The 25,102-nt window shown below is 40.3% G+C and overlaps 2 protein-coding genes and 3 long non-coding RNA genes across 6 annotated transcripts; 2 read left to right on the forward strand and 3 right to left on the reverse strand.

Moving 5' to 3' along the window:
- The first annotated feature begins 172 nt into the window (after nucleotides 1–172).
- Nucleotides 173–2,146, forward strand: LOC124188651 (COP9 signalosome complex subunit 3-like). Its single transcript, XM_046581443.1, has 7 exons — nucleotides 173–332; nucleotides 411–683; nucleotides 744–961; nucleotides 1,028–1,222; nucleotides 1,292–1,603; nucleotides 1,668–1,781; nucleotides 1,849–2,146. The coding sequence occupies exons 1-7, from the start codon at nucleotides 278–280 to the stop codon at nucleotides 2,026–2,028; spliced, it is 1,347 nt and encodes a 448-aa protein (XP_046437399.1). The 5' UTR covers nucleotides 173–277; the 3' UTR covers nucleotides 2,029–2,146.
- A 188-nt stretch (nucleotides 2,147–2,334) lies between these two features.
- Nucleotides 2,335–7,076, reverse strand: LOC124188654. The gene is made up of 2 exons (XR_006872445.1): nucleotides 6,736–7,076; nucleotides 2,335–6,657 (listed from the first exon to the last, which is right to left on the reverse strand). It is a non-coding gene; the product is annotated as an uncharacterized LOC124188654 (long non-coding RNA).
- Nucleotides 7,077–14,133: 7,057 nt separating this feature from the next.
- LOC124188653 (zinc transporter ZIP11-like) lies at nucleotides 14,134–16,625 on the reverse strand. 2 transcript variants are annotated; one of them, XM_046581447.1, is made up of 7 exons: nucleotides 16,337–16,625; nucleotides 16,035–16,269; nucleotides 15,708–15,932; nucleotides 15,531–15,600; nucleotides 15,345–15,443; nucleotides 15,121–15,279; nucleotides 14,134–14,492 (listed from the first exon to the last, which is right to left on the reverse strand). In XM_046581447.1, the coding sequence occupies exons 1-7, from the start codon at nucleotides 16,442–16,444 to the stop codon at nucleotides 14,414–14,416; spliced, it is 975 nt and encodes a 324-aa protein (XP_046437403.1). In that variant the 5' UTR covers nucleotides 16,445–16,625; the 3' UTR covers nucleotides 14,134–14,413. The 2 variants fall into 2 exon arrangements, with proteins under 2 accessions (XP_046437403.1, XP_046437402.1); XM_046581446.1 differs by having other exon boundaries at nucleotides 15,708–15,965; nucleotides 16,337–16,624.
- Nucleotides 16,626–17,505: 880 nt separating this feature from the next.
- Nucleotides 17,506–19,083, forward strand: LOC124206675. Its single transcript, XR_006879694.1, has 6 exons — nucleotides 17,506–17,678; nucleotides 17,750–17,921; nucleotides 17,996–18,164; nucleotides 18,225–18,404; nucleotides 18,525–18,662; nucleotides 18,724–19,083. It is a non-coding gene; the product is annotated as an uncharacterized LOC124206675 (long non-coding RNA).
- Nucleotides 19,084–20,119: 1,036 nt separating this feature from the next.
- Nucleotides 20,120–21,698, reverse strand: LOC124205267. The gene is made up of 4 exons (XR_006879259.1): nucleotides 21,368–21,698; nucleotides 20,890–21,303; nucleotides 20,372–20,774; nucleotides 20,120–20,296 (listed from the first exon to the last, which is right to left on the reverse strand). It is a non-coding gene; the product is annotated as an uncharacterized LOC124205267 (long non-coding RNA).
- Between the last annotated feature and the right edge of the window lie 3,404 nt (nucleotides 21,699–25,102).

The raw sequence follows: 25,102 nt of genomic DNA on the forward strand, positions 1-25,102 counted from the left end.
TTGATTACTTTCGATTATTCATCATCAAATTAGAATAAAATTAAATCGCGGTTATTTCGCTTATAATTATGTTCATTTTGTTTTTAAATTATTCAGTAAAAGTGTTTGTGTGATCCTGCCGCCACCCGCCAGTGGTGCTACTTGCATCTACGAATATACCCTCTATTGGCGCGTTTATCAACGAATAAAGACAACTGCAGACGACGTTTGCTGGCTCATCCAAATATTTCTCTCTTCAATTCAATATCTTTCAATCTAATATTCTTCAAATTTGAATATGGCGTCATCCCTAGAACATTTTGTAAATTCTGTTCGTAATCTCTCTGGCGAAGGTTTGTTTTGAACGACAGTTGTATTTCATAATTTGTGGACACTAAAAATATTCAATTTTCTATGTATCAAACTGATAGGAAGCTGGCGAGAACTATATGATTTTCTCGGCAAGTCGCCCGACGTACTCATGAGGAATTCCGAACATTTAGACACTGTTCTGGATACTCTTGACCCACAACTTCACAGTCTAGGTGTTTTGGCAATTTACATGGTAAAGTTCATGATTCTCAACCAAAATGCAGCTCAAAATCAAGGAATTCAAGTTCCAGAACCCGAAGTGCTCATCAGTCAAGTCAGTCAGTTCATCACAGTTTGCAATGGTGAACAAATTCGCTGTGCTCCTGACTCATGTAAGCTTCTAATATTGCACTCTTACAATTGAATAATTCATAATAAATTGTTCTGTGCAGTCGCTGAGCTGTGTAACCAGTTTACCCAATGCCTAGTGGAACGAGAGACACCTGCCAGGGGTATTGTTCCCCTTACCAAAGCTATTCGGAAAGCCAGAATGAATGAAACACAGCTGACGTCTATCCACGCTAGCCTTCTCCAACTCTGTTTGATGGCACAGAATTTAAAACCTGCCTTGGAGTTTTTGAATGTTGAGATTTCTGAAATCAATTCAGAGGTAAATTGCTTTTTCAGGTTCTAGTGCACTGATTACAGAAAATTCTAATGACAAATGTGTTTGTAGAATGGATATTTTGATGCCAAGCATTTCTTGCTCTACTACTACTATGGGGGAGTTATCAACATGGCTGTCAAAAACTTTGAGCGAGCCCTGTATTCATTCGAAGTAGCTTTGACGACACCATCTTCAGCCGTATCTCACATCATGCTGGAATCGTACAAAAAGTACATTCTCGTCTCACTCATTCTTCATGGAAAGGTATGGATCAAATAGTCGCGCAATGTTCGTTCAATTTCCGATTCACATTGTCATTTGAAACGAGACTAGGTGGCACCTCTTCCCAAATACACATCTCAAGTGGTTAATCGGCTCCTGAAACCCATGAGCGCCATCTACCACGAAATCACGACGGTATTTGCTACCAACAAGCCGACGTCACTGGAACTTGTCCTCCAAAAGCACCGAGAATTGTTACAGCGTGAAAATAACTGGGGTCTGGCCAAACAAGTACAACAATCGCTCTACAAGAAGATTATTCAGCGACTGACTCAGACTTTTCTGACGCTTTCGCTCAGCGATATGGCCCTGCGAGTTCAGTTGCCCAGCGTGATGGAAGCGGAAAAACTCGTCTTGACCATGGTATTTGCTTTCAAGATGCTAAAAGATGACGATCAAACTATGTGTTTGTTTTCTTCTTCAAAAGATTGAAGATGGGGATATTTACGCCAGCATTAGCCAGAAAGACGGGATGGTATTGTTTCACGACAATCCGGACAAATACGACAGCACTTCAACTGTTGAGCGCGTTCAGAAAGAGGTATTTCGATAGTAGCCGGCAGAAATGTGTACCAGATAATTGACCTCATGGCTACTCGTTTGGGTAGGTCAACATTTGCATCGAGCTGGACATGCAGGTGCAGAAGATGGAGGAAGCCATCTGCACGAACCCGGTTTTCGTGAAGAAGGCGTCAGGTGCCATGGAAGAGGACGATGGAGGGAGGAGTTCAGCTTCGTCAGCCCTTCAGGCCGGTGCGGCAACCAAAGTTCCCTCCTTCTCCATGTGATCACCTATGATGCTCTTTAAAACACCAACTAATCCATAACGTCTCGATAAAATAATTACTTTCACATTTTTTTGTTAAATAACTAAGTGAGGATTCATACACGGATTAAAAACAAAAATTTAGTTTTTTTTTTTCAAAAATTGTATTGATAAACATCACACATAAAACTGTACACGATTTCCAACACACATAAATTCCAAAGTCAGACAGTCTGTCTATGCATCTAGTCGAGGCCATCCACAAAATCAGCTTTCACAATGATCTCAGAAATTCAAACAATATCTGGCAGATCACTGAGAAAACTAGTCTCGAGGTTTAAAAGCCGAAAATTCACACTGTCGGTAGAGCAACACACCCACACATGGCCGAAGCCGACTGGATACTGTTTGCTTGGTCCAACGGCGGATGAATGGAGAGCCCCAACTTCGAGGAGTGTCTACCACCAAGAGATAGAGGGCGCGCGCGCATTGATGTGATAAGATTAAAAACGAAAAACGCCAAACTGTTTGGAGGCAGGCGGAGATGTGTGTCTGCTAAGTGGCCTAGTAGACGAATAAGTAGGAGAAAGGTTGTAAATAAAGGAAGGACATTAAAAGAGAAAAGATGTGCGCATTCCAATGAACTTTGTCTGTCCCACATTGGTGACCGGTAAAAATGCAGACGGGAAAAATACAAAAAGGAGGCTGTGTGAGCCTGCTCTCTCTTTCTCTGCGCTTCGAGAAAGTCCGCATAAGGTGCACACAAACCAGTTTATGACGGAAAGGGAAGCCTACAATACCCAGCAGAAGATAATGAAAGAACGATATTTTAAGAGCGCCGTATTTATGCAACGGCAGTTGTTCAACAACAGATATATACAAGGTGTTGAGGGGAGGGAGGGGAGAGACTCGACAACGTTGCCGTTTCCTTCCGCATTCCGTTCGTCGTCGGCGGAGGGGAGAAGCATCTTGAAGAAACTAAAAAAGGGAAAGACAAAATAAAAAGGGATAGAAATACACACATGAGGAAACAATTAGCTTGCAGGATTCCAGCCCAGACTTCCGGAAGACAAGAAAAAAGATGAAAAATACACAAAATGGAAAGAAAAATAAAAAGAGGCAGTGATGGATCCGAAAGAATCCTAAAAAGAATCAAAGTTCAAGGATATTCCGCACAAGGCGGAAAGGTTGGAAGGCGCAAGGTCATTGCACGAGAGCCTTGGAGGCGACGGCGACGGCCACCCAAGAACGTGGGAAAAGAGAACCGTGAGCGCGGACGGGTCCCGCCGATCTCTCTTTTTTTTTTTTTTTCTTTTTCTGACTGTATTATTTCCAGTCGAACATTCTTGAAATCAAAAGAAAAGCGCCCATTCTTCTCTTCTTACGTTGATTATGTAGATACTTTTTGTGACTAATCCGCGTTGCCAAGTCAGAAAAGCGCTAAGGTCACGCACTTGAATCTCTAAAACCAAGACACACAATCAGCTGAGAGAGAGATTGGTTAGTCGAGGCTATCACTATGCAGCAGCAGCAGCAGCACACTGGTGGTGATGGTGGAGACGGACTGAGGCCACACAACCGCGTTCGTCAGAAGAGTGTAGAGGAATGCGGTGAGGCGACGGGGCTGAATGGGACCCGGGCGAATGTGTGTGAGAGCAAAGCCCTCGCACACACACACAGAGAGAGAGAGAGAGAGGAGCACTGACCGCATTCCACAGACCAACTGCCGCCTCGCGCCGCCTTTCTACACCAATCCCCTCCCCATTCTGAGACTCTTTTCCATTTTCATTCAGTCTTTGACGACTGGAAAAAAGAGAAGACCCCATTTGGAGGACCCGAAAAGACTCTCTCGACTGCTGTTTTGAGCGACGCTCGTTCCGGTTTAGGCCAAAGAGAAGAACCCACTTGATATTTCCAGGCGCACCCATGCGCAGATGCGAGCGCCATCTATGGAGAAAAAATGCAACTAGTGAGGAATTCCTCGTACCATCAGCCCCCCCCCGACCGGATTTTCCCTCTCTCTCCGTCTGGATACCTGCGTGTGTGTGCAACAACTGAGAAAAGAAAAATAAGGGAGAGAGAGAAAATGTGGAATGAAAAGAATAGAAGGAAAGAAAAGTGGTGGGAGTTGCGCAGACATGGGAAAGCTTAAGTCTGGCCGATCCCACACACATGGAGAGAGAGAGAGACTCGCGCAGACTTGCACACACACAAGAGAAAACGAAGAACCGCACTTTTGCGCCCATTTTCCCACGCTAGCCCGTGTCCCACACCACCACCACCAGCACCGGGGAGAGTTCATCGACAACAACGATGTAACATAATTCGGTTAGTCTGATGATCACACACACACACTTATATAGATCGAAACAAGTCGACAGACCATGCAAGGAAATACAGGAGGAGCAACATTCCGCTGTTCGGTTTTCTTCTCCGCTCGTCGGGTCAGTGGCCGTCCAACACACAGCCGACGACGCCATTGCTGCCAGCAGCCAAAGAAAGAAAGAAAGAAGAAGAAGACCCTAATAAGGGCAAACTATTCAGAGCTGTTCATCTGGCCGACCCAAGTTTGGTCTTTGCAACCAAACACACACAACGCCGAAACTATTTTTCCCCTCCACAACCAAATCCGGTAGGGGCGCCATTATCTCCAGCATCCCAAAAAGACATAAAAACAGAAAAAAACCCTCAAAAAATAAAGTGAACACATTCTTTTAATTAAATTCCCAGACCAGACAACACAAGTAAAAAAGAAGAGACCGGGAAGTGTTAAAAAACTTTTTGAGTCAGAGCGTCCCAAAATACCTCGCCCGCGGCCAGACGTCGCGACGTCGCGAGTTTAAATTTACACATTTTGGCACAAGGGCTCCCCCTCCCTCCCCTCCTTAAACCCACCCACCGGCCACATTTGGTCGATCACGGGATGCTCAACATTCTACAGACGAGAAGGGAATTGTACGGCGAGTCTCGTATTTATAGAAGAAGAAGACGAAAAATTCCAAAGGAGAGAGAGAGAGAGAAAAAGCCTCGAGGCAAGGCTGTGAATTTCCAATGAATCACCTTGGCCAGAGGGGATCTAATCGAAATATACGCCCCTCCCCACTTGGCTCTCCCGCACGGACGACGACGTATATGGCGGCGAATTCAACGCACCCAACAGTCACCACGAGATGTGAACAAATCGGAATTCACCGACGGTCCGACACCACCACCAAGTCGTCCGTCGTAAAAATAATAATCGGCCATGTTTTTTTTAATTTTTTTCTTTTCCTCCGCAGTGTTGTATTACCCGCGTCTGTGTGTGTGTGTGTGCGACATGATTTATCAGCCGTATCATTTTACACGCCGCCGCCGCCGCCCCCCCTCAGGGCCAACTTACAGACTCCACCCCCATTCAGACGCAAGGCTAACACGTGACGTCACTTCCTGTCTGGAAAAAAATGTCGAAAAAGAGAAACAATTTCGTTCGGGGGGGATTCTTTTAAAAAATATAAAAAAAAAAAGTCGACGTAACTAAACTGATGGTTAGTAAGTGGTGGCTAGATTGGACGAGATGGAAGCGTGCAGATGGGCAATGGAATGTGCCAGACTTTCTTTTAATTAGGCCTGACTTGTAAAATAAAAATCCGCATGGCAACAGCCGCCAAATAAAACATGGTGGTCGACCGAGACCCAAGTCTCGAGGGCCATTTTCTAATTTTTTTCTTCTTCTTCTTCTTTTGCTTTTCCTAGCGATTATGATATCGAAAAGGAGAATACCAGGAGAAAAGAGAAGAGAATGAAAAGACATGGATGAGAAGGAAAAAGAAAAAAACCACATTCCAGTGCTCAACTGGCCTCTTTCCATATAAGGCGCAGCAGCCAAGTTCTAGCTGTGGGCATGTCGTCGCATGGCAGGCCAGAGAGAAAGCCATTGAAACCAAAAATTCCCCAATATTATTATTAACTACACTACTCAGACAAAACCAAATAAATAAGAAACAACAATTTAGTCTCAACGAAAATGTGACACACAACTGTACGTCACTTCACTCGTAACAAGATAAAAAAAAAACAAGACTTGAAAAAAACTTTGCATTCCACAGATAATAAAAAATGAAAATCCTGAACAAACAAGTCGTAAACCCCAAGGACGATGATAAAATTTACACACAAAAATGTTTCTTTATAGGTTTCAAAAAAATTAGCCTTTTTCTTGTTGTTTTTCTTTACCCGAATGAGATGATGAGACGACATCAGCAGCGGTTGGTTATTTTCGAGGCTGGCAACACTGGAGAGGTAGTACAGACACACTTACGTGAGAGAGATAAAATTACAAGTTTTTTTTTTTAAAGATTCTAAACCAAAAGTATGAAAGCCAAGGAATTCTTTCTGTGTGTGTGGGATCCCAGGACACAACTACTAGTTGCGCCCAGTGTTTCGACAGAAGGTCGACTGGCCAGCAACTGAACTGCGCAACGCCATTGGGACGTCGTTGTGGAGCTGAGGCGACGGGACTCCTCAAGGCCGGCGCCGGCCCCCACAAAAAAAGTTTTTCTAAAAGGGGCGGAGTTTTATGTACTGCGCCGGTCCGACGGTGACGTCATGGCTGCCTCCTCATTGGCTGTTTGAGAATAGCATTACGGACGGACGGTGAACCACCATTTTGTCGCTGTTGAAAAGAGAGGGGGGGGGATAAAAAAGAATGGGAAACATGCATGACCATGGATGGTTATTAATTTAAATGTACCGAGTATATTCCAGACACACTGGGTGATATGATTAGTCGTTTTTGTTTTTTCCTTTTTTAAAAGGGTGTGTAATCACACAATCGTCGAAACACCTTCATTTCGGAGATGGAATAAGCCACGAAAGGGAAACAGACGTTGTGGCTGTTGCCATGCCAACAGCATTCAGTCGCGGGTTCTTTCTTATTTATTTTTTGGCAAACTGCCTAAACGGAGGTGGTTGTTTTTGATTTAAAATGCTCGTGAAAATTACGTCGAAATCTACTTGTAGCAAGGGACATTGGTCCTCTACCGGCCAAATCAATGAACTGTGTACGAAAGGGGCGTCAACATGTAACTGATATCTATTATTATTATTTGAATTGAGGAGATTTTCAAGCCAACACACTGCAACAGTTCCAAAATGCCTCCAATTTCATTCGAGAAAAAAAGAAGAAAAAAACCAAAATGGTTGAATGAAACGAATAATTTATATTTTTATTTTTCCTTCACAAAAAAAGAAAAAGAGGAAAAAAAAAGATGGCGCAGTCTTCGCCCCGGTCGACGTGGTGGTGGTGGAGTGGAAGCGGTTGGCGGAGGAAAAGGCGAAATTGGAGCGGATGTCTGCGGCTTCGGCCCTCATTTTATTTTCGTGTTGCGTCGGCAACAACTTATCCCTCTCAATATGTTATGCCATATAGAGCTCAATCTTTTTTTCTTTTCACCAGACGGTCATTTCACTCAAAACATTATAATTTCCCCGCGACTCGCATTTTCAAATGGGTTGAAACCAATCGAATTTATTCACATCGGAGGTGGATGGGCACTGCGGAGGAATGTCGGATGGTGACGTCGTTTGCGTGCAAAGAGAATTGAGTTGAGAGAGAGAGAGAGAGAATTTCGGCCGGTTTTTATGAATGGCACAGCTGCAGGGGAAGCAAGAAAGTCTGGCCTGCTGCTGGCGAGAAAAAATAGAGATAAGAAAGGCTATAGCTTTTTTCCCAAACTCACCAAGTCTAAACTTTTTTTTGTATTTTTCTTGAATGAATGGAGCGCCCTCATTTGATTTGATTTGGCACCGTCACACACGACTCACGGCTTATCTCTTTTTACGAGCCAATTTTAAAAATTTTCCCGTCGGATATTCTGATTAGTATATAGTGAATTTACATAAATGCATTCGACTAATAACGAATCGATACACGATGCCGAGGAAAAGATGAAGCTGAGCGCCTCTCTTGTATTATACATTTTGTTGAAATCAAAAAATATTTCAGCGTGTGAAGAGAAGAGACTGGGCTCTGCTGCTGGTTGATGCGGCTAGAAGGAGATGTAGGCGAAAGGGGCGGAGTTTGACCTGAATGCCTGAATACCATTGCATTGTCCAACCCTCCTCCCCGTCCCCCTCTCCGTCCCATCTGCTGGACTGCATACTTGCATGTGTTGTGTGTGTGTGTGTGTCCAGCAGTTTGCTAGGCTCCCTTGTGTGTGTGTCGACATGTAACCCAAATTGAAGTTTACAAGAAGAAGAAGAAGAAGGAAATAAAAAATGTTGAATTTCAACCCTTTCGAGCGAATAGATAAATACCTCGAAATTGTAGAGAATGAACGTGACGGAATGCAGCGCTCGCGCCGTCCAGGAAGTTGCGTCGAGATGGCCCTCCCCCTCCCCCCCAACGCACCTCCTCTTTTTTCTTTCTTTTTTAACCACCCGTCCTAACGGAATGCGTCGACGCTTTTGTGGCACCTGCCAAAATCGTCCAGGAGCTTCCCGAATAAAAAAATGTTGTCCTCCTCCTCCTCCGTCTGTGTCTTACACACACGCTCCTTATTACAGGAGCACCAGCAGCAGTTCATTCAGGGGTTGTAACAACAACTGATGACAAAAGGAGAGAAGGGGTCGGCTCGTGCGACATTATTACACAATCCACTTAAATGCGCTGTCAAAAAATAGGCCGCCCCCCCCCCCTCAGGGCCCAAAACACACACACACAGAAAGAGAAAAACGACGCCACCTTTGAAAATATTAGATCCATCTGCTCCACCGATGGATACGGTGGTTGAAGCTCTCGGCGTCGTGTCGGCAACTGTTTCCGACACGGATCCTTGAAAATGGCCCTTTTTGAAAATATACATACACGAACAACGACGACGAGGAGGAACTCGGAGCTCACAAGACAACAATAGACAACGCGAAAAAATATCAAATAAAATAAAAAAAATTTCCACCGAAAAAAAAAAGTTATTTCCCTCATGTCTACTGAAAAGAAAAAGAAAAAAAACACTTAAGGGGATAGACCGCAAAGGCACAGCAGCAAGCAGCAAAGACTATATCCTTGGGATGTGTTACGCTTGACGGACTCTTGCGAGTAATATTATTATTAGGCTATTATAACAGCAACCAAGCTATAGCTACCACTACACATATATGTATCGGGGCTCTCTCTCTCTCTCTGTACATTATCCCGCTCGTTAAACAAGTTTTTTTTTTTGTAAGGTATATAATGATGGGCCGTGTAATATATTCGTGTAAGAATATCGGCAACTGATTTTGTTCATTTCCCTGATAGACATTTTGGCGCGACTGTCTAAAATAATCGCGGATAGGAATCGCCGATTATGACGTTTGAGAGGAGAAAAAAGAAAAATGGAAAAAATTGAAGTTCGACCTTCGTGGCGCACAAAAAATATTTAAAATTGCGCAGTTGTGTGTAGGCTGATGGCGGACGCGCGCGCTGGTTTTTATCGTCTCCGCTGTGTTCTTCGTCGTCGTCCATTTTTCTTTTTCGGTCAAAACTCGCATGATTAAAAAGCGGATGCTCAAATGCTCAATCAAGCAACGTGACGCTTAACAAAAAGGCCAAACGAAATAGTAAAAAAATAGAAATAAAATATAAGAAAGTCAAGGGCGAAGAAACCGAAGAATAATAAAACGCGAAAAAATCGGCGGCGGTAATACGGTAAGATTTTTGTATTTTATTTCATTTGGTCGGGCAACCGCCATTATCTCTACCCGACGGTCGGCCATTTTGTTCGTCTGTCTACCTGACGTCATCCGCTCTCACGGAGACGGCCAGGCAGCAGCACTATGCTGGGCTGGAAGAAAGAAAAAAAAGTTGCACACAGACAGACAGACACTCTTTCTCTCTCTCTCTCTATCTTGATGTTTTTCACGCTCAGACTGTTTCATCTTTTTACATCATTCGCACAACAAGACGGCGGCGGCAACGTCCATTTTGTGTGTGTGTGTTAGTCAAACATCTTTTTCGCCCCCCTCGTCTAACACACAGCAGTCGAGTAGAGAGAGAAGCGAGCCGATCTATTTCAGGAGTCGTTCATCCCTGGGACCCGACCCGAAAGTCAAAAAGAAAAAAAGAAAAACTTTGACGTTTACGAAGGCGGCGGGAGCTTATAGAGAAAACCTTGGGTCAGAGCGAAGAAGCCAAAGTCCAATATACAGTATGTACGTACGTACGTCTGTATGTATGCAGGAGAATCGGTCGTTTCATTTTTTTTTTTGTTCGGTTATCGGCCGCAATTGAGGCTGGAGCACGTGTGTACAGGTGTCGACGAAACCAATCTATCACGGAGCTCCCGTTGTAGGTGCACACACACATATACCTCATACCGTCGTGTCCTATAACACAGCCGAGAGAGAACGTATCGTATAAATTATATCTCTCTCTCTCTCTATACAATAACCGCAGCATTCAAACATGCAGATAGACGTATACATGTGTGTGTAGGTGTATAAATAGGACAAGGGGTTGCTGCTGCTGCTGCCTGGAACACTTGGGGGGAGCCCGCGTACAGCAGGATGAGTCCAGGGCGTCAAAAAGACAAACACGAGCCATTTGGAACACACATGTGACAATACAAAGTATAGCACACAGACGCACAAAACAAAGTCTGCGGATGATGGAGCTCTTGTCGAATATTTCCTATATTTGATCAGGGTATGGATATATACCTATATACACCCTTCCCCATAGGTGTAGGAACAAGGTCTATGTGGTTTCTAATAGTATCAAAAAAGGCTGTAATTTATTTAGATTAGTCTGGATAGAGTTTATATAACCGACGGTTTTGGGAGCGGCAATTTATTTCTCGTCATATTTATGGATGATGATGATGATGTGGCCATCTGCCGCCTTATATAGCTGTTTGTCCTCGTTTCCACCTGACGAACGTCGCTAATTAGGCTGTTTTTGGCCATCAGCCTTGCTGATCGGTTTTCGCCAGAACCGATTGTATTCCGTCTGGAAATCGGATTTTTTCTTATGTAATACATACATAGAGACCCGTAGATTGTGCTAGACTTTCTTTTTGATAAGAATTTCAGGTGGTTGGTGGCATTACAGTTGTCACCTGTCGATCGATGCGGTTATCTTTTTGTCTCTATCCCTGTATACACACAGTGGGTATTGGGTAGGGAGACACATTAATTTTTATTCCCGCTTATATATCTATATTTTTTATTATTTATTTATTTGTTTTGTTTTGTTTTTTTCTTGTTTGTGTTTTCTTTTCCTTTTTTCCCATTTGATTTTTTTGTGTAGAATTTTTTTTTTTTTTTTTTTTTACGACCGCAACGTAGACTGGACGTTCACACACACGTGAGTCTTGGCTGGTTCGGTCGAACGGAACGAAAGGCCGCCGACAGTCGTCCGCTTTGGTCCGTCTGTTCACCAGCAGAACGGAAAAATAAAATAAAATAAAAAAATCTTTCAAAGAAAAAACTTCGTCCAAACTAAATTAACAAAAAAAGTGATTTTCTTCCCTATTTCTTCTCAAGTCTCGTGATCAGTTTGGGTAATAATTATCGAAATCTCAATGATTATTATACGTTTGATGAACCGACAGTTATTATTGTGTAATGAGATCTTGTTAGTTGAGGGAGGCGGCGCATGTGTAAGAAAAAACAAACGAACAAAAAGGTCTTTCTATCTACTATTCCCGGTTTTAGATGGATTTATATAAAAATTCTAAATGGTTGACACGCAACGTCTTGATTGGCTCCGACCGGAAGTCGTCTCACCAGAGGGCACCCCCCCCCCTCTCTCTCTTGTCTAGGTGCCGAATTGAGGGCCAACGCTCTCCCAACATCATAATGGTAAAAAATAAAAGAATTGATAATATCATCATCGGAGCCAAAACGCCATTTAAAAATAGAATGGCATATCCGGAGGTATCGATAGGAAATTTCCGAATGCATCATCGGAAATGTGGTAAACGCCCTATAACCCGTCTGACGTGTTATCCGCTTATTTTTTTCCTTTTTTTTCTTTTTTGGAAAAGTAAAAGAAAAAAGGGTGTCATCTTTTTTTAGGCTTTCATTTATGGTTTCAAAAGTTATATTTGATTTTTTCTTCTTCTTCTTCTTTCGGCTGAGTCATAAAAATGGGAAACATAAAATAAAAATGAAATGAAAAAGTAAAAAGAAAAAAGACTTCCTACCAGATATGGGCTATAGAAAATAGATGGTGATTGAACAGGAATTCTAAACATGACGAATTGTAATGGATTGCAGGCGACATATAAGGGACCCGTGGAATGCGGTGTGTCCGAGATTTCCCAAAAGGTATAACCTCGATCACGTTCTTCGTGTTCTCCTCACTGTGTCCGGGACGGGAGAAATATATAAGCCCCCCAAAAGAAAAAATTCCTGACCCAATGGCTAAATACATTATTACATCTCCATTCTCTCTCCATTCTCTCCTTCTCTCTTCGCCTATAAATAAAACAATGAAATGATTTCCAGCTTGGAAAATATGGACAGCTTTTCGTCGTTTAATTATTTTAAAAAAAAATATTCACGATGAAAAATATCACGGCCGTCAAACCATCAAGCGTTTTGGAAAATGTCTGGTGGGAATAAACCAATGGGAGACGAGTGGCTTTTTTTTTCCTCTTCACTCGGCTGCTGCTGCTGCTGCTGCTGCTGCTGCTGGAGATGCAACGGGAAAATGAGCTCGGGCAGTATAGACGTCCACCAGGCCGTCGAACCAGGTGAGAGGATGGAGTGGTAAGAGAGCTACACACACACACACACAGACGAACAAGGTGTGCTATTTAACGTGACTGGTATGCAAGGTATTTCTTCTCTGGCAGTCAACAACAACAACAGGCCCCGTCTGTGTGTGTCTGTCTGTGTGTGATGTAAAAACGAGACAAAATGGCAATGTCGTGCGCCGGCCGAGAAAACAACACTCACGCCACCGATGGCTGCGGGCTATTTTCTGCGTTGCTATGTGGTGGTTGCCTCCACGAAATTACCACCCCCTTCTTCGTCTCTTTTGATATATTCTTGAAGTGTTTTTTTTTTCCTTTTTTTACCTGGCGGCGGCATCACATCCAGCAGCTTCGTCCAAAGCACCAAAAAAAAAAACTTCTTTTTTTTATTATTATTTTTTTTTCTTTCGATCGTCTGGTTTTATCCATTCGGGAGAAAAGAAAGAAAGAAGAAAAAGTTTCGTGCTGGCCTTGCCTTTTTTAAGAACTTTTGAAAATGTGTTTTTTTTTTTTTTGTTGTTGTTTGGCTGGGATGAATCTTTTTATTTAAAGGGCTCCGGCAGCAGCAGCAGCAGCAGCATCGTCAGAATTCCACCTGTTGGGGTTTTTGGTTGGAGAGCTGGAAGCGTTTGGTTATCGGCAGCGGTCACGTTCTACTATCTCGTCCGAGCGCGCTAGCAACCCGCTGGTCCGATCAGATATGAAACATTCCTTTTATTATTACTCCCATTAGAGTTCAAAGAACCGGGCCACTCTTCTCATTCATCGTCCATACCTGCCTCATCCATGTATATACACACGCTCGCTTGCTCGCTTGCTCGATGTGTGTGTGTGCGTATAAATATGTAGTACAGTTACACGAGTCTGAAATGTTTTCGCCTCGTTTGTACTACTACAGAAGAGTCGCCCTCTAGCCATTGGCGGGCCAAACAAATCGATGCGGATCCCAGAGAAAGAGGAAAGAAAAAAAAAATAAAATAAGGGGCCCAGTTATAATAGTCAAATAAGTAAACACGAGCCGAGTTGGTTATTAGAACGCGGCTGACGCTCGTGTGTGTGTGTGTGTGTCTGCGTGTGGTTCTATGTATGTATATCTACGTGTACATAACGATGTTGACTGGGAATGAAGGAATGGGGCCGACCCCCTGTTGCTGCCTGATATTATTACAAACACACAGCAGCTCGGGACGGACGGACGGACGGACGGACGAAGAAACCGCAAACCTGACGAGAGAGAGCTACAGTGTGTTTTGGAGACGGGCCTCAGGGCGCCAGCCGTCTGGACGGCCCACACACTGCCCAAACACACACACACACACACACACGGCTCTACTAGTACTACTAGACAGTATTATTTTGTTTTCCCATTACAATACGTGGAACAAGCTGAATAATAAGAAGAAAACGAGTTTCGCCTCAACCAGAGTCTTATTTTCTCAAAATCATTCCATATCGAGAACACAATATAAGGAAAATCATTTTCAACACACACACACACACAGCACAGCACACAACCAACAACCAACAGTAGACCCAAAAGGGGCGACACCAAATATTCCAAAAATATAGTCAAATATATAAATTTTGGTCATTCTTATGTTGTCTTTTCAGAAAACAAAAATATAGGAATAATAATGATAAAAAGGAATGCAAGAAAGGCTAAAAAAGAAACAGTTGGGTCCGACCCGTTTAGCCGAGACCTACGTCGAGACACATCATCAAAATGAAGCCGAAAATGGCTCCCCACGAAGCTTGTCTTCCGTTTCCGCTGCAAAGTGTCAAAGAGGATTACATTAGAGAGGAATCACTTGGCCTCGTGGCACACAACTGTTACAGCTGGATATTGATATGATTGGCCCCTCCCCATTTCCGGTCGTTGCTGGCGAGACCCCAGTCGAGAGCCCACATCTTTCGACTTTATTATTTCATTTGCTTCATTTTCCCCAGACGCCCTCCACAGTCTACCAGCATCTCTCTATTACGGCAACTTCCTCCAACATTCAATTTCGATTCCGTAAATATCAGATTCGTTTAAAAAACAATCAATACTAATCGGGCCCTGATTCGTTTCGAGAGATCCCAACTCATTTCGACTGGAAGTGAACACACTACCACAAAAACTTAAGTTGGGAATAACCAGCCAAATAGATGACTAGACATAACATGGTGGCGACCTCCAAGGGGGTCATCGGATCGGCTGGCCCACCATTGGAGAGGCGGAAATCAAATTAAAGTAAACAAAGTCAAACAGAACCTTTTCCACTTCATTATCTCGGCACCAGATCGATGGCAACGAACCGAGTTTAGTGCTTCGCTTTGGAGTGCCGATTTTCCCATAAAACTTTAGGAAAATCTAAATGGACAGAAATCATTTACTATTTAAATATGGCTCTTACCTCGAGGAGGCTTCAGGAATCAAATCATCACAGACTACGTACACCATTGCACCGGCCGCGAAGGCCATTGCGTAAGGGAGTAAAGGCTCGATCCACGATACGCAGAGCACACCAATCAGGCCAGCTATCGGTTCCACCATTCCACTCAATTGTCCATACCTAAACATCGAATACGGTTGTAAAAAAAAAGTTATCGCAATTTACAAACGATTTCTTTAAGTTACCAAAAACTCTTCCAAACTGAAACGCCTGAACCCCGTAACGGAAGGCTAACAGCCAGGCCTTCGGGAAAATTCTGAATCCCGATACCAACAGCTAAATTCCTGTGAATTGATTGTTGGATTTATGTTGGCATTTTTCAACTATAATAAATAAAACATTTAATAATATTGGATACATGTAAAATCTACCTAGCGCTTTCGAAAGTGGCTTTGGGAGATTTTCCTATGGCTCCGAAACCTACACCGACAGCTAGACCTTCTGCAAAAGTTAATTAAAAAATGTATTTATTCAAAATTAATCCCAGCAATATTCAATGACGTATAGTGAAAGTTAATAGAGAAAGTCAATAAAAAGAAACTACAAACCTGGAATGTTGTGAACTGTAATTGCAATCACTAGAAGGAGGATTCGCTTCCATTTTTCAGCTGACTGCTTATGAAGTTTGCTGTAGTCCTCATGAGAAAGACCTAAGCTTAATTCTTCTTCATCCCCAGTTGGTAAATGTGCTTTCCTTTTGATCAATCCATCTTTTGAGGACTTACTCAAGATTTCAGGTCCAGAACTATTTTTGATTTGTTTGTGTTTGGTTTCTGGTGATGAATTGTAATCAAAACTCAAATCAACTACAACAAATTGAAATATGTAATTAAGAAATAACTGTGATGAAAAAGAAGATAAAGAAAAAAAGTTACCCATCATTAATTCTGTTGATCCAATTTTGAAATAATGCATTAACTGATCAGCTGCAAAAACAAAAAGAGCTCCCATGAAGAAACCCAGCGCAACAGGGGCAAAGGCATATTCCCCTGATTCTCCGTACATCCCTGAGCTTTCTGCCATTTCAATTGCAGGAGCTAGAAGAGACCAATACGAAGCTGCCAGCATCACACCAGCAGCAAAACCAAGACTACTGTCTAAAAATTTTCTCTGTAAAATGAATACAATTTTTGTTTAAAGATTAATTAACCACTTTTATTATAGAAAAAACTAATACCTGGGTACCCCTCATAAAAAAAACAAGAGCCGAACCGGCAGCTGTCAGACCCCATGTAAACAAGGTACCAAAGATGGCTTGAATTTCAGGACTGTACCCAGAAATCATATTGATGAATACAATAAAATCACTTTTAAAAATAATTAAGAAATCATTAAACTACAGCATAAGAATAGAAGTTTGTACTAGAAATGAAACACTGCTATCAATTGACAATTGTACCAACTTATGAATTCATATCTTTGGGATTTTTTTTTATCTTCAAACGTCAACAAGATTAGAATTTTACCTCTGATTCTAGTACATATAATGACTCCTAGGTGGCATCGCTAACATCTAAAAAATCACAAATAGAGGAAGTGGAAGTGACAGAAGTGTAGAAGTGACTGACGCCCTTGTTTACGAACGCACTCTTGCGGATGGCATCCTGTTCCCTGTTCCTGTTCCTGGGAATAAAGAATAAATTAACGAGACATGGCCCATCGTTGTCGTTCGGCCAAGGAATTAGTCGACGAAACGATTCCAGCTAGAATTAACAGGGTACCCAATTAACAAATAGTTCTGAGCTCAAATCAACTGACACTCCTATGATCCCGACGACAATTGAATATATGATTTTGATTCCTCTAAACTAAGAAGAAAAGGACCATGCCACGAATGTGTCAAACGATGAAGCCCATTTTGAGTCCGTTTGCTCTTTTTCCGACGTCGATTAAATTGTCATTTTCAAATAATTTTTTTTGTAACCAACGTCTCAAATAAGGCGTTTCATAACCAAAGCCGGAATACATTCTTGAAGCTTATAAAATTGTCAGGTATACCTGTTTTATCATTTTCCCTGTGAAAGAATTTGAATTGGCGCCACGAATGCTGCGTTGCCATTTACGGCAAAGTAAAAAAAATCAGCCGTCGGGCTACAAATCGCAGTCTGATTACAAGAAAGCCCCAGATTTTCATGTCAGATTTTATGTAACTTAATTCTATTTTATATTCTCTAAATTTTAAGCTTATTTCTAGATTTTATTCTTATGGGGTAATTTTCCACAAAAATCGATAATTTTTTCGATTTTTGATCCCTTCCCCCACCCAAACGCCCCATCGCCCATCGTCAAGACAAAGTTTTTTTTACTTGACTTTGTGGTGCCTTTCAATTTAAGAACCCAAAAAAAAGTTATTCTTATGGGGTAAATCTGTGTCATTGTGGCTCCCGGACTATCACATGTCCTATGCTTCAATGTTGTTGAAGCTCCAAATAATTAGAGCACTAGAAGAAGACAAAAATGGATTTTTCTTTTTGGTATTCAATCACGAAGATCAAATACCATGCAAACCCGTGGATTTAGTAAGTTTCTTTTTTGTTAAAAATTAAACAAATAATTACTTTTTTTTCTAAAGGAATTTATATTAAATTAGGGGAGGATTGGGGATGATTTGAAAAAATTTATTTTCCTAAGAATAGAACCAAAAGATCCCAAATTTAATTACAACTTTGACGGCAATCAACTTTCTGCAGCACTTTCTAGTAAAATTAATCCCTATGAAGGAGACACTGTACTACACAAATTCTTACTGATTATTGCAAAAAGTAAGCAGATTTCACTTTGTAGTTTAATCAAATATTTCCAACAGAAAAGAAACATTTTAAAATGTGAAATTTAGGCTATAAAGCGAGAGTGGAGAGTGTTGAATCAACAGAAATTTTGTTCCAAAATCTTTACGTCACTTACCAAGGGTCGAAGAGAATGTATTGAACTTGACATTTGAATGTCCTTTTTGTGCATGTTTTACAACTGAAGTTGCATTGGATAATAACATTACTAACGATATTGTAAGTTCAAATTAAAAAAAAAAAATGTGAGTTTTGTTCGCTAAATTAATTCGTAATTAGGTTCTGGTGTAGAGCATGAAATTTTACTTTTGAAAGGTGAATCTAATTCGAGTGAGAAACGTTAAGGATCCCGATTATCCCACTAATTTATCGAAAGCAGTCAATGCCGTTAAAGAAGGAAAGAAACCTACTGAAGCTGCTGATTTGTTCAGAATTTCAGCAATAGCGTTAGATACCGAGGTAATTTTCAAATACAACAATCAAGAAGATTGATGTAACAAAATTGAAATTTTTTTTCATTGATATTTAAATGCTCCGTAGGCTGAAACTTTCAACAACTTCACTTGCAAACACTTTCAGCCTGAAAGTGTTTGCTAAAAACAATTTGTCGAAGGAGGAATCTGTGAAACAAGCTCTAAAGGAAGTAATAGAAAATGGTGAATCAGTTATAAGAGCAGCTTGAATTATAACATTGAACGAAAAGTATATCTTAGAAAGGTAATTATAGTTATTAATTAACTCTTCAACATAATTACTAACGAAACTTTTCCAATCACAGGTGCAATTACATCGAGTTTAAAAAAATAGACATGGTGACAGTCATGATATAGGGGGATCATGAAATACATCAACAAAAACAGATGGTCATTGACATCAACAAGTTCTAGTTTGTTGGTCTTCTAAAACCAATGTGTCAATCACCGAGAAGACGAGGAGAGAACGAGAAACGACGTTGAAAGCAGACAGAAATAAGATCTTTCTTATAGTTCATTTAAAATGTGTTGTATGTGACACCCCGGCTATAAAATTTAAAATTGCGTTGTCAAACACTTTTTTTTGTTGTGTTTGTGTTTGTGTTGTATTCGAAGAGAGGAAAGGTAGATTTTTGAAAAAATTTAAAGAGTTCATCCTGGTTTCATCCACCAGTCAGCCCAACTTTTTGCTGCAATCCATTCTGCATTGTTCACAGACCCTTATTCTTGATTTAGCCCTATGGCTTTTAGAAGAAACTGTTGATATTCTTTTTTCAGAAAATGGTTGTATTTTGCATTATATTTAAGTTATTACTTATTTTTGTTTATTCTTTTTTAAAATATTAAATATGAATTTTAAAATACTAAAAATGAATTTGAAAATTCATTAAACTAGAATAAACAAAAATAAGTAATAAAAACACACCCGCTAGAGGCACTTTGAAACTTTTTAACATTTTTCTTTCAGAATTTGTTGTCTTTTTGTGTGTGTTTTGAAGGGGAAGATCTTCCGTCATAGTTCCGGGTCGCATTTTTGGGATAAATTTCCAGTTATAGGTTTTTTTGTTTTTGAAGTTGACGGAAGGAGGAGCGAGAGAGCAGGTGTTGCAAAATTATAAGCTAGCAGGAACAATTTTCTTGACACATTTTTATTTCATTTAACATAGCAACAGTCGAATTTAGCTTTTAACAAATGAAAATTCTTGGATTTGGTCAAGTGCAAAGAAGTTCAGAAGCCAAACAAATACAACAATCTTTTCCGGGGAAAAATAAGGGAATCAATAGTAAAGTAAATTATTCCGTAAGTTTAAGTTACGTTAAATTTATAACATCAATTGACAAATTTGCTACCTAGAATGCCACTCTGGGAGTAAGTTAAAAATAAAAAAAATCTTGCTTGCTTGCCATTCGGCCATTACCGTTACTCATAATCGAGACCAGACTAAGCGGGAGGGGGTGCTGAAACACGTAATTGTAAAACTTGCATGAGAAGATCCACGCGAGCTTTGGCTTCTCAGTCTTTGTTATTTATCCAAATATCCAAAAACTAAAACAAAAAACAAATAAAAATAATAATGAATTAATTTATGAACGAAAATCTCGAACTGAGTACCGAATAAGGAAACATATATACCTCTTTTTCGTCAAAAGGCGAAGCACATAGGGCTCGCAAGTGCAAGTGTAGCTTCACGTGACTGTCAATGAGGTCTCCAGCGATAACCATCGCCGAGCGGCACGCAATTTAAGTAGTTTTTGAAGAAAGACAGGATCCCCTAGCCCATCAATCACAATGCGCTGAAACTCAGTTTGGATTAAAATCGAGTTATACTGTAGCTCAGGCGCTGATCGAGAAAGTAAATTAACTTCGCGCATTAATATCTATTAAAATTCGGAAAAAAATTTAAACATTGGCAACAAATTGTATTTATCAATAAATAATCTGAAGTAGTTTACCTTAAATGTAGTCGCTACGACTTCAAATTCGTGCAAAGTGGAGATCAAAAATCGTATATTTACTCCAAAATATTTAGCCACGCTAAGTCCAGAACGGCGCATAGTTTCGATCCATTCACCTAAAATATGTATCAAATTTTATATTATATCATATTTTCAAATAACAAGCAAATAACTGTAGAAGATACTTACGGTACCAAGAGAATTTTCAGCACAAATTATCAAAGTGTAAGATAATTTAAAAAAAATCACCAGAAGTTGGCTCTCTTTCTCACCAAAGCATCCAATTTAAAAGCTGGTCGTCTTGCGGGCGCCTTTGCAATTCCGTTCTCAATGCAGAAATCTGCAAGTGTATTAGACGCGAGTAATCACTGCGCGGTGTAAGCGGCGATTCCAGAACCACCTTTAAAATAATAATGATAGCAGCTTATGTTAATCCTTTCTTAAATTGAAGAAAAATGTTATTGAGGTTATTAAATTCTTAAGGAATTTCCAATCTTATGTTTTAGTTTGCTAACCTGTCGATTCGAAGAGCCTTCCACGCATTTCGTTCGTAGTCCGGTGGATCGTGAGCTGCGTTTAGACGGAATTTTATGGCATTCTTCTTCTTTTCGGCAAATGCTACACCAGTGATGAACTGATGGTGTTCATGGGACGGATGATGGCCAGTGAAGTCTGAAATTAAGTCATAGACATCTGCTAAAACAACAGTTTTGTTCCGGATTGGTTCTGAGTGATCTTCAAACTGTTCAAATTCTGTTTTGGGTACAACAGCATCCCCTTCGACTGTTTTGACAAAACACACTTCATGGCTGTTCATCTTAGTAACTTCGTTCATTCGAACAGAATCGAGTTGGTGTTTGACTAAGAGCTTCCTCCAATCTTTCGTTGCTTCGTTGGCCAGCTCCCAATTGGTAGCATGACCAATTCATCTGTAAAATTTGAAACAATTAATTTTAATCATTTGCTTTAATTTAATGATTAGGAACAAATTACCAAAAGGGAGGGATCGTTCAATAATTTTCCTGTAGAGTCTGTTGCTGAGATCTCTAATGCTGAAGTACAGTTGTCGATACTTAGTCTTGTAGCTTGGGCAATCCAGAAAGGTGCACGAGAAAATAGAGTGCTCAACATCCATGGCAAGTTGATTGATATCCACTGCAGTGTAGACTTGAAGAGAAACATCACTGCGGCTTCTGTCCCACAATGCTTTACTGAGAGCCTCTCTCACTTTTATACGAGTTGGGTCAAGACAATTGTGCTCATTCACACTATAGGAAGCGTAAAGATCAACATGGCCTTCTAGAAAAGTAATAAGAATGCGTAATCAGATGGGGCCACGAAGCTACGCTTTCCTGGCCTTCACTTTAGACCGGGGGACATACCGTGGGGCCCTTTCATATAGTCTAGTGGCCAGCAATATGAAGCCCGAGGTGTAGAGAACTCGTATGCTTCGGCTGTCATCCGCCAGGAACGCGAGGGAGAATGATAAAAAATGGCGACTAGGCTGGGTGGGAAACTGGTCAAAATTACACTTTACTAGATTGGGAATAACTCGGCCAATCTAATTCGGAATGTAAATTCCTTTTGGATTGGTATTAAGGGATGGCCGAGCAAACTTTTGGTTAAATTTGTTTTTTTTAAAGGTTAGCATTTACCCAAAAAGCGATGCCAAAGACCCCCTAAAATTGTTAAAATTTCAAAAAAACTCCAACTTTAACATTAAATTTCTCCCGAACGGCAGGAAATATTTAAATTCTGCAAACACAGGTGAATCCGGAGTAAAAAACTGGATATGCCTAAATTATTTCAGATTTCTAGGTCCCATAGCGGAATGGGAAAAAAAGGGGGGTCCATGGATTTGGTGCGGTTGAGTGGTGGATTGCTTGTTAAAAAAAGAAAGATTACCGGGAATTTGGGACAGCAAATTTTACTGCAGTTGAGATAGGCAGGGAGCTCCGCTCTCAAATCGGGCGTAGCTAAGCTATTTTTTTTCATAAAATGTAAATCTCAATTTACACGATAATTCATCAATTTTTTTTACAGAAATATAGAATTGATATAGGAAAACACGATTTAAATTTTTTTTTTATTTTTAACAAATTTTAAGGCTTATAAATCAAATGTCCCACCCCACCCACCCTAGTGTCCTCATTTACCCCCCAAAATAGGCACCTCCCACAAATTTTTGAAAACTTTAGCCGTTTCCTACCGGTAAACGGTTTACTCTAAAATTAAATAAAAAATATGGGGGGTGCTACATGTTAAATATATAAAAATGTAAAAATAAAATAAAATAGGGTGATTATATTGGGAGATATGGGGGGAAAACGAAAACCGTCCCGGATTACTCCAGTCTCCCCTACTTATTTTTGTTTATTCTATTGGGGAGATCTTCCGTCATAGTTCCGGGTCGCATTTTTGGGATAAATTTCCAGTTATAGGTTTTTTTGTTTTTGAAGTTGACGGAAGGAGGAGCGAGAGAGCAGGTGTTGCAAAATTATAAGCTAGCAGGAACAATTTTCTTGACACATTTTTATTTCATTTAACATAGCAACAGTCGAATTTAGCTTTTAACAAATGAAAATTCTTGGATTTGGTCAAGTGCAAAGAAGTTCAGAAGCCAAACAAATACAACAATCTTATCCGGGGAAAAATAAGGGAATCAATAGTAAAGTAAATTATTCCCTAAGTTTAAGTTACGTTAAATTTATAACATCAATTGACAAATTTGCTACTTAGAATGCCACTCTAGGAGTAAGTTAAAAATAAAAAAATCTTGCTTGTTTGCCATTTGGCCATTACCGTTACTCATAATCGAGACCAGACTAAGCGGGAGGGGGTGCTGAAACACGTAATTGTAAAACTTGCATGAGAAGATCCACGAGAGCTTTGGCTTCTCCGTCTTTGTTATTTATCCAAATATCCCAAAACTAAAAAAAACAAACAAATAAAAATAATAATGAATTAATTTTGGGACGAAAATATCGAGCTGAGTACCGAATAAGGAAACATATATACCTCTTTTTCGTCAAAAGGCGAAGCACATAGGGCTCGCAAGTGCGAGTGTAGCTTCACGTGACTGTCAATGAGGTCTCCAGCGATAACTCATCGCCGAGCGGCCTTTAAGCAGTTTTTGAAGAAAGACAGGATCCCCTAGCCCATCAATCACAATGCGCTGAAACTCAGTTTGGATTAAAATCGAGTTATACTGTAGCTCAGGCGCTGATCGAGAAAGTAAATTAACTTCGCGCATTAATATCTATTAAAATTCGGGAAAAATTCAAACATTGGTAACAAATTGTACTTATCAATGAATAATCTGAAGTAGTTTACCTTAAATGTAGTCGCTACGACTTAAATTCGTGCAAAGTGGAGAGCAAAAATCGTCGATTTACTCCGAAATTTTTAGCCACGCTTAGTCCAGAACGGCGTATATTTTTGATCCATTCGCCTAAAATATGTATCATATTTCATACACTTTTCAAATAATAAGCAAACAACTGTAGAAGCAAATTACCAAGATAATTTAGTTAGAACCAAAATTTTAACATAAAAATTTAAAAAATTACTACAATCCAGGTATAACTCCAGCTTATTATTCGGTACAATAAATCGTTTGTTAATGCATCCTTATCAACGGGACGGTAAACAGTTTTAGGAGGAAGACTTTTTCTAGCTGGGGGTTTTCTTCCTGTTTCATAGATTTCAACAATTACAAAATAAATAAATAAAAAAGTCTTTAAAAAAGTCTTACGACTTACTTAAAGACTTACCAGGGTTGGGATGAGTAATAATCTCATCATTAGAACCGGATAATAAGTTACTCGTGGCCGAGCTCGTGGCTTATTTTCTTCACCAACGAAGCTGGATATCTTGGCTACATCAGTGGCATGTCGCAAAGCATTTTTACAAATGAGATTTTGACAGCGACAAAAATTAAACGGGTAATACCTTCACTGGAATCGGCGCAGATGGCTTCAGACCATGGGTATACAGAATGGGGGCAACACTAGGTTCGCTCTATCTTTTATTGCTCATCGGTTTAATTTTTGTCTTGTTATTTGCTTCGTTAAGAGAAATATTAGCCCCACTATCCAACCTGGACTTTTACATAGATTTTCTTGAATCGAGTCAATGGCAAATTTTCTCTTGAGGCTGGTCGGCTGATCTTCAGCCAATTTTTCTCTCTCGAATTAGATTCACATTTCAAAAGTAAAATTTCATATCAAAAGTTTTATAAATATTCAAATCATAACTGAAATTACTTTTCTACTTAATGCTTTCCGACTAATGTTATGTTTCCTAGCAGCTTGGCTGATCGAAGCTCCGTTTTTTATGTCTTTCATAGCTTGTTCGAAAATTTCTAGTATTGATAAGTTATCATTTGAAAACACGTTTACCTGTTGAAAAAATAATAGAATAGAATATATAAAATTAAAATATCTGGTAGCCAACTTGTTAACTAACAATTTTTCATGCATGGTTTGGAGATTTTTCATTTTCAGCGCGATTCTTCTCTTTCAATTGTGCTCTCATTTGACTTGAAATCACCTCTCTATTTAAAGTGTGTCAACTCATGTTATTGTTCATAGCTGCTGTGAGGATCGATTCACCACACTCAACATCATTCAGAGCTTGTTTTAGGGACTGTTGCTTCAATACTCTAGCTTTTGTCAACACTTTTAACTTACTATCTGTAAAATTTCTAAAAAAAAAATATTTTATTAT

Source organism: Daphnia pulex, chromosome 2 (genome assembly GCF_021134715.1).
Source record: "Daphnia pulex isolate KAP4 chromosome 2, ASM2113471v1".
Classification (NCBI taxonomy): Eukaryota; Metazoa; Arthropoda; class Branchiopoda; order Diplostraca; family Daphniidae; genus Daphnia; species Daphnia pulex.